The 9937-nt window shown below is 26.1% G+C and overlaps 1 protein-coding gene across 3 annotated transcripts in view; it reads left to right on the top strand.

Annotated features, from left to right (window-relative positions):
• Positions 1–302: 302 nt before the first annotated feature.
• The window catches only part of LOC129983675 (probable phosphorylase b kinase regulatory subunit beta), a 50564-nt gene continuing 40929 nt past the window's right edge, over positions 303–9937 (top strand). For 2 of the 3 annotated variants that reach the window (XM_056093252.1, XM_056093251.1), the window contains exons 1-4: positions 664–853; positions 1104–1266; positions 7563–7698; positions 8530–8632. In XM_056093252.1, coding sequence (XP_055949227.1) covers positions 812–853; positions 1104–1266; positions 7563–7698; positions 8530–8632 — 444 coding nt within the window. In that variant the 5' untranslated portion in view covers positions 664–811. Of the gene's footprint in view, positions 520–663; positions 854–1103; positions 1267–7562; positions 7699–8529; positions 8633–9937 lie in introns of those variants that run through there. The other variant, XM_056093253.1, reaches the window with a different exon arrangement.

Below are 9937 nucleotides of genomic sequence, written 5' to 3'. Positions count from 1 at the left end.
ATAATAAAGGCTCAAGTTTCGATTTCTGCGGAAAAAAATAACTCCAAACTCACTTTTAGCTTAGAATATCTGGTTTAAGTTTCGTATAAACAAAAGAAAAATAATTAACATTTAACAACTAACCATTTTTTTTAAAAAAAATAAGCTGAAATTTTTATGCGTTAAAAAATTTAAATTCAAAAGAGCCCGAAAATATTTTTGTAAACCATCACCACAAATCGAGGTGAGTTGGATATTAACTTACTACCAACTCTAAAATTTAATTTTGTACCGGATTTTGCTTTCGAAAATTTTGTGTATTTAATACATCTGAAATGTATTTCTTTAATTTTAGAATGCGTAAATAAATTTTACACTTTAAGATTTCTCTGTATTTGCAACTGGACGATTAATTTAAATCGAAAATGAAATACTGAAACCGAGTAGTTAAAAGAACTTAGCGGTCACCTTAAATTTAATATGAGATTGATAGTTTCTCCATAATTTTAACGACGCATAATTGCAATGAAGGGAGAACAGGTTAGATAGTTAAAATTTCAATATTTTGATTATCTTATCTTAGATAACATTTGAGATGCTGCCGCCAAAATCATAAGTCTTATCGTTTTTATTATAAATAAACATGGCCTTGAAATCTTCACTTACTTATTTGTTTAGAATTTTGTGTGTGCATTCTTTTATCTTAAGAATATCTTTTAATAAAGACAGAAGTGAATTGATGTATATAGTATATTTTATGATATTATTTATTTAGGTGCACATTGCTTTTACATAATAATTTCCTCATATTAACGTTTAAAGTATCGGACACATGGATACCATTAGACGCATAAGTAAAGTTGAAAGGCGAGTGGTAAGAATATAAAACAACTGAGAATGTTATTGCATATAAAATGCATTAATTTATTTTCAGTGTATATGATTATCGAATAATTGAAAATTTCTGCAATTTGTTATTGCTAACAAATAAGGGTGTATATACTATCTGATTCAAAAATTATTTACAGTTTTTCTCTTTTCGTGCAAAAATTGCCTGCTGTTTAAGAGTGTTTTTTAAATTTTTTTATTTATTTATTTGAGAAAGTAATTGTATCATTTTTCAGAGTCTGCTTGAAGGCCCTAATAGAAGCTTTCGTGAAAATTCTACTCCTGCTGTTATCCAGTATCGAAGCAGACTTGCAAGTCTTACTGAATATGATGTGGAACAAGTGAAAATTGCCAATTATGCTGATACTGTCAAGCAGCTGGATACATATTATGGCCAAGGTATATATATATATTTCCTCCGCTGAGCTATAAATGAATTTACACACTTTTTTAAGTGTGAATTCTAAAAAGAAAATAATAACTTCTTATTTGCTATAATTTCTTATTGTCTAAATTAAAAATTAATATTTTAAAATGCAAGAAATTATATAAAAACTAGTTACTTTTGGCAGTTGTAAATCTTTTGTTTTTAAGAAGTGAGGTAATTTACCATTTATATAACAATAATAATAATAACATATTTTTATTACTCATTTATAAAATATTAGAATTAAAGGGAACAAATAAAAATTGAAAAGTTTTCCTCTAATTTCAAGACACGATAATGAATATTTATAAAGTAGAATATAAAAAGTGAAAAAATTTAAGAATAATATTGTGCTTGTTAAATCCAATGTAAACTGTATTTAAAACAAACATGTCTGTGTTCTAGAATTGTTTTTATAAAAGAATACAGAGATATAATGTTTGATATAATTTTACTATTTGTCTTTGTATATTGAATATTGTGTATCTGCATGTCTGGACTGAAAACATACTATTTGTACAATTTTTTTTTTATTTAGTAAATAAAAAGATTTATTTATTTTTTGAAGAGAAAATGAAGGTATATTTGCTAATTTGAAGAATTTTTTACTTTTTTTAGTGAATTATTATTATTATTTTTTTTTTTTTTTTTGCACTTTTTACAATACTAATTGTGATATCTAAATCAGCTTCAGAACTTTTCGGAAGAGTCACCAAATTGGTAATTTTGAAAACCGTGGATGACTCTTCACTTCCGAATTTATTTTTATGCAAAGATTTATTGATTATATTGTCTTTAAAAATTTTACTTCAGCGTATCATATGTAGTGATACTATACTGCTGTTCGGATACTGTCTTGAATAATGCATTGTGTTTTGAATTACAATTAAAAGAAATAGGTAGTGATATGGATACTTATTAGGTATTTATTAATTAATATGAAAGTGCAAAAATGCATCATATATACCACCAAAACCAAATTTGCATTGCAACTCTATTATTATACTTCTAACTTATGGGAAAAATATATATGGTTATATTGAAATTATTGAATTAGGTGTATTGAAGTAGTGGCTTATATAGATAATAAACTTCCTCTTAAATTAGAAAAATTCGCAAATCTAAAGAATAATTGCAATATAATGATGTATATTCATCCATCAGATTAGAAATTTCTAATCTAAAATCTGAAAAATTTGTTTAAATGTTGAATATTCTATATCATACTAGGCAGAATCATGTAACTTTTTTCAATCTTTAGAAAAATCATTTAATGTTAAAAAGGTAACTGAAAAATGAACAAAAATTCTCAATTTATTAGGAGATAAGATCATGGAATTAATAGTTTGTTTTTTGAATAAGAATGAATTAATTCTGAGAAAGTGAAAACCATAATATTAAGGGAATTTTAACTAACTTTTCAAGAATATTGCAACTAATTTCAGTACAATGATGCACTAAAAATGAGAATTATATTCAATTAACATCAAGGTTAAGCACAACATTTGCATTTTATTGTCAACTTAAAGTTAGTGTGCACTTTATTTTTGGCAGATAAAATATACAGTTCATATTAGTAAAAATCATGAAGAAATTTGATATACTTCTCTTGTTCATTTGGGAAATCTCATTGTCATTTCAGCATTTAGAAAATTAATATAACATATCTCTCTCATCTAATGGCAAATCCAAGCTTGAATCAAACTTCCATGAAACAATTTGCAGAAATAAGTAAGCAATGTGAAAGAAATTGCAGAATAAAGGTATTTCTAATTCAAGAAAAATATTTACATAATTATATGTCAAAAGTGAAGAATTACAATAGATGCATTCTGTGTAAGGATACAAGATTTACTCATTCTTTGAGTTGGTGCTCCATATTCTAGAGCTTTTTATTAATAAGAGATTGAATATTCTATAACCATATAACTTATTTTATAATTTTTTTTCATAAAATTATGAGGAGGCAATTTAAAATGGAAGGAATTGATTCTGTAGGAAGCTACATTGATGACTTGTTTATATTATTACACAGAAAAGAGATACATTGGTTTTCCTCTTGGAAATCAGTATAATTCCTTGAGTTTGAAGTTAGCTGTATTACTTCTTACATGCAGTGTTTAAGCTTCCAATCCTAAATCTAATATGAGTAAAGTTACAAAAATTTCATGTGACAGTAATAGCCTCCCCCCCCCCCAAAAAAAAAGTTAGGGTAATTTAATCTGTGGCTGAAAGTTTAAAATGTTGCAAAAAAGGAAGCAAAATGAACATTTAAAATAAAAATTAAGGAAAAAGAAAGGCTGTTAATTTTTTGTTTGCTGCAACAAAACCATTGAAGCTATAGAATTGAATCTCATTGCACGAATCTGGATAATAGATCCAAGTGAAAGTGGAAGATCCTGGTTCAGAACCTCCAATAATGAGATGCATAAGATGATGAGTCAATGGTCATCCATCGACTTATGTACAAATCGCATAAATATTAATTGGCATGAATGTTTTCTGAAATTAATCGAGGAATTTGAGATCTCCAAAAGTAAAAGATTTGCTATGATTTTCGGATTTGCTTTGTAAGGTTATAAGAAGGTTATCCTACAGAAGAGTATCTCGACCCTTGTGTTGTTGGTAGCATTTTTCATTTCCGATATACTGGAAAATAAAATTTTTATTAGTAACAAGCCAAGGGAGAAGTTAGCGTAATGAGCAAGGGTTTAATATATTTGAAATGGATTTATAATTCAAAAATGTGAGAGGAAGAGTCAGTCGTTGTGGTAAGTTTACCAGAATGGAAACATTGTGGAAAATTTAGAATTGCAAAACAATTATAGTTTATTATTAAAAAAAATATAAAGAAAGTTTCTTAAAAAAATAAATGACTTTCAAATGAATACTAAGAAATAGTAAGAGATATATTTGTAAAGATTGTTTTTTAATAATGTGGAAGAGTACGAGTATCTTATGCTCACAGAGCAGTCACCAGAGTAGATGTTTGAATAATATTTAACTGCAGCTCAAGATCTAGAGGTAATTGTATGTGTTTAAGATTGGTCCAAATCTTAATTTTTAATACTCAAAATGTAATTTTGAAATTTTGTAAATTTAAAACGGCATTTTATGCAGTTGTACGAAGGGTTTTCTAATAGTAAGAAGTTCAGAAATTGAAGGAAAATATTTTGAATTCATTTGATGGTCAAACAATTCAATGATTGTCAAAGAAATTGGTGCACACCTGCAATGACTAAATGCTTGAAATTAAAATCTGTTAGAAAAGCTGTCAGATTTTTCATTTGCTGCAACTGATCCCATAAAAATATAACAAAGTCACTAAATTGATTTTTTTAAATATACTTGATCTTATATAATAGGTTCAGTGGAAGTATTGGTAATATTTAAATGGTGTCTTAATTTAGACTCTTGATAGAGAGATTCAAAAGATAATGTAGTTTTGTGGACACTGTATTGAGATATGAAAATCGGAGATTTATTGATGTCTTAAGTAGTTGTTTTCTGAAGGATAATCAAGATACCTTTGATTTAAGGGGGGGGGGATAATGTGCATATTTTATGAGTTCATGTGTTATAGAAATAAGAATGTGACTCAGATCTTGCAATATTAAGAGAATTCCTCCTTTTTTCTATGAATATTCAAATCGGTATGACATAGATAAACGTTTCTTTAAATATAAGTTAAGAATAATATAATATAATTAAGAATAATGTATTTGAATTTTCTTTTTAAGTTGCATCAAAGTTAAATATGATTAATTTGAGAAAATTGTGGTTTAGTATTTATTATCGAGAGAAGTATGTTGGCATTGTGAAAGTGCTTGTTTCAAATTGTAGTTCTGATCAAAATGTTTTATCTTTAGAATTAAAAATTGTTTATAAATATTGTAGTGTAACAAATGATAGCAAGAATTTTTGCTTTGGCTAGTTTTATTGTGTTATTTGTCATGCAAATTAAGTGTTTATTGCAGAAAATATGGGAGAGAAAATTAATTTTTTTTCTGGCACAAGGGCCAATAGATTTTGTATTAGTTTATCAAAGGACTTGGAAGAATAATGGTTTAAATAGTGTGATGAGATTGTTACATTAAAGGAAATAATAGTACTGAAGAGTTGCTTAGATGGTTTTGGAAATAGTCAAATTGAAGTACATGTATTCTGTGATGTCGCATTTAAGGCTTACAAAGCAATAATTTCAGATATTTTGATGAAAGCTCAGAATATCTTTTATTATGTCTTAAGAATGATATTGCTCTTTTCATCTTCCACTAAAGCAGCCCTGTGTAAGCAGGTCCGGCGCATGTTAAATCTGTTGCGTCCAAATGTCATCTTATTGGTATGATGCAGCAGTTTGGGGAAGGGGAGGGGGGTGCCAGCTCTGGTATTATCCTTGTCATTTGATTGTGATTCAAAATTATGAGGTCCGTTAAAAAAAAATTTCTAGTTTTACTTTAAAACAGGATGTTAATGTAACTAAACTGAACTACTAACTTCATCTTTTTTTGGTAAATTATCCTCTGTTATGTTCTCAATTATATGCATTTTAGATATAAGATTGTTCATATAATTGTTAAATATAGAATTTTTTCTCAACTATTTCTAGTCATCCTCATTAGGATAACTGACATAAGGTTTCAGCTAGGGTTTGACGGTTTTTGAAATCCGGTTTTAAAAAACCGGATTTTTTAAAGTAATTTTGTCACATTTGAAAACCGGTTTTAAATTAACAAAACCAGTTTCCTGGAAAGCCTGAATATTCCTCTTCTTCAAAAAACATACAAATATTTTGAATTTTATCTGTTGAGACTGATTCATCTAGCAGCTGAAAGCTTAGGGCGACGAGATGCCAATTTATTAATAAATGAAGGTATTGTTGAATTTCTGTTAAATGAACTAAATAATTGAAACACTAAAATAAGTTTGAAATTATTATATTCTTTAGAAGAACGAATTCAAGAAAAAAGTCAAGTAGAATTAGCAACTCTTTTGCTATATTTGCAAAATCTACATAACATTTCTAGTTCCGCGAAGAAATCTAGTGTACTTTCTTTAGCTTCAAAAACCGAAATTAAGTTATCTGGAAAGATATTATCTAGAATATTTCCAAATTCTTGCTTGGGAACCGATTCTGATGAAGAGCAAATCGAAGAAATTACTCATCAAAGTAATGCTTTTTTAAAAGAAGCCATGGAAAAATTAATTCACAAGTTTCTTGAAGGCCCTGAAAAAAAACTTACAAATCCAAAGACACTGAAAGCTGAATTTTCATTATTTAAGGAAATGAATAAAAGAACAAAAAAACTTAGATTTGTTATATGATGCTATGAAAACTATAAAACCAAGCTCAGTAGCTAGTGAAAGAGTATTTTCAATTTCGGGCAATATTGTGTCCAAAATAAGAACAAGATTTAACTACCGTTCAGTGGATACTTTGTTTTTTAAAATCCTGTTTTTCTAGGAAAAATTAAAATTGGTGAAAATAATGCAAATATTATTTGAAATTTTTGTTTGAGTTTTTGTTATTTTGTGTAAGTAATATGTATTTGTAATCCTTAATTCTTTTTTAATATTTTGATTTTGACATTGGTTTTGTTATTTTATATAAATGGAAAAAATATTTTTCCCTATTCTATTTTTTTTTTCACAAAAATTCAAAAACTGTTTTTTGGAAATATTGAATTTGAAAACCAGTTTTTCGAAAAATCGATTTTTGTATAAACCCTAGTTTCAGTATGAATACATTAGAATCATATTTAAGACCACATATTGTAGCACAATGATTCTCATTTTAATTGTAAAAATACTGATAACATGAATTTTCATTGACTGTAGCAATTTTGTGCAAAAATTTTGTATGATTAGATTTTTTTCTTTTTTTTTATAAGACTGGCTTATCTTATGGTAAATAATCTTCATTAATTGAAAAAATAATTATCACTTTGAAATATATTTTTGAAACACAAGGTTCAAAATGGTGATGGTAATTATTTAAGTGGTTTCAGCAGCATTAGTTAAAATAACTGTCAAATTAAAGATACGAAATTAGGAATCTGTAAATTTTATGATCTATTTTGTATTCCTCTTACATTATTTCTTCTTTGTTTATCTTCATCCATCCAAACCAGAAGGGAGCCTTTTAGCTTCAAATTTTTTTTTATTCTGTGTTTTATGTAATTTAATATATAAAAAGATTATTAATTTTGTGTCTCGCATTATTACATTGAAACAAATTTTAATTCTTTTAAATATATTTTTCTTTTAGTTAAAAGGCAAATTCTCAAACACCAGAGCCCTACTACTGGGTTATTTCCCCAGATGACTGAAGAGAAGGAGATTGCTAGTATACGGGATAGCATATATTGTGCAGTTGCAATTTGGAGTTTATATCAGGCTTACAAGTGAGACTGAGAATTTTTTTCCTGATGTGTAATGTATAATAGATACTATTCTCACTAAGTTTAAAAACTTTTTTTGTCTGTTTTCCCACTAATAGAATAATACCATTTAATGAATTTAATGCAAGGTAAATGAAGTATTACATTACCTCCACATTATTCCGTGCATCTTTTATTTATATATATATATATATATATATATATATATATATATATATATATATATATATATATATATATATATAAAGATAAGAATTTTAGAAGAAAAGAAATAAAATATTTAATGTAGAATTAAAAGAAATGTTTTAAAATGAATAAAAATAATGAGGAAAATGTGATCCTTTAAAAATTAAAATAAAAACATTTAAGGACATGGTCACTCAAAAGCTTTGTATATGCCATCAAATAAATTAACACTCACAAAAAAAGAATTGTAACAAAAGCATTAATAACAAAAAAGGAACAATAAGATATATAATTAAGAACATGAAAGAAAAATTATGAAAAAGAAATCAAACCGTAAATGCTTTTGCGGCCATTATTTTATTATTTTTCTTCTCCATTTAATGTGAATTTTTATTATAAAATAAATTTATACATAATTAAGAATAATTTTAGTGGGAAATTTTAAGCACATTTTGAAACAGAATTTCATTTCTACATACTTAAGTGTCAAATACTAATGAAGTTATCTAAAATTTTTATTCCATCTTAAGTTTAATATTTCTACATTATATTTTGATAATTGAATGACCTTTGAATAGAATTCCAACATTATAGAATTAGAAATTACTGCAACTTTTAATGACAAATGACATGTATTTTTATTTGTAGGAGAATTGATGATGATAGAGGAAAAGCATATGAACTTGGACAGAGTGCTGTAAAATGCATGAGAGGCATACTGTTTTGTTGGATGCGACAGGCTGAAGAAAAAGTAATTATTCAAGAATAAATGTCTGTTTTTAAATCTTTATAGTATTAACTTTAAAGGGAAATGTATTCTGTCATTCGATAGAAGACAGCTGAATGTGAAGCTACAAAATTTGATTTGAACGTAATTTGGTGGGTTGGAACGTACTTTCGAGAATTAAAAATAATATTTAAAATTGTAATTATTTAATAATTAAATGAAATTTTGACATTTTCGTATAATTTCTCTAAATATAACAAATGTTTTTTTTTTTTTTTACATTTATCCTTTTTTTTAATATTTCATATCAGTTTAGTTACTTTATACATTTTTTTCCTTAATTTCAATGAAATAATATATTTATATCTTTTGTATATGTAATAATCGTAAAACTTTTTACCAAGTCCTAAAATTCAATAATTTTCTAATAAGGAATGTAAATGAAATAAATCAATTTTTTATACCCTTTCTGTTAACAATGTTATTTTATAATAGTGTTTTCATTTTGTACTGAAATTCAAATGGCTTTTAAATTTATTACCTATCTTGAATTTTTTTTCTCCATTGTTAATAGTCAAGTTATGAAAAAATTTGTTTATTTTTTCATGCACATTTCTTTTTTAAAGAATTTTTTTTAAGTGAGTTATGTGAAAATTATTGACAAGGTTTAACTTGAGAAGTAAACATTAATGGTTTTTTTTTTTTTTTTTTTTTTTTTTTTTTTTGCAATTTGTAGTATTGGTTTTGTTTTTAATATAATTTGATCAATAGATATATATTATTATTCCCTAAGCATGAAATTTTGCTTTCTCATTATATTGTTCTAAATGCATTTTTTTAAAATTTTTTTTCTACCACTAAATAAATATTCTCAAAGTAATTCCCCCTCGAATTATTTCAAGTTTATATGTTTGCTCATTTAACATCTCATGTTTGCTCATTAACATGGTTAGTTGAATTCCTCAATGAACAGATGACCTGCTTCTAAAATACTATGAATTCCCTATTTTATCTAAACTTGTAATTTAAAAAGTTGAACTACATATAAGATTTTATTGAAATTTTTTGATGTAATTTTGTGTACAGCAAGCCATATGGTTGCAAATATTCTATTTGCTAGAATTTCTTAGCTATTTGATAGCTAATCGTATAATTTATAGTATCGTATAAATAGCTAATCGTATATTGGTTGACAGGTGGAATTTCAATCTTTTCTTTTTTTCAGTAAGATCTTATAAAACAAAATACCTAGAGCTTTCCCTGTTTCATATAAAACATTAAATTTTTGCATTTAAATAAAACCAAATGAAGTTAAAAGCATTTTTTTAC

The sequence above is a fragment of the Argiope bruennichi genome, chromosome 9, assembly GCF_947563725.1.
Source record: "Argiope bruennichi chromosome 9, qqArgBrue1.1, whole genome shotgun sequence".
NCBI lineage: Eukaryota > Metazoa > Arthropoda > Arachnida > Araneae > Araneidae > Argiope > Argiope bruennichi.
This window is presented reverse-complemented; position numbering and strand designations above follow the sequence as displayed.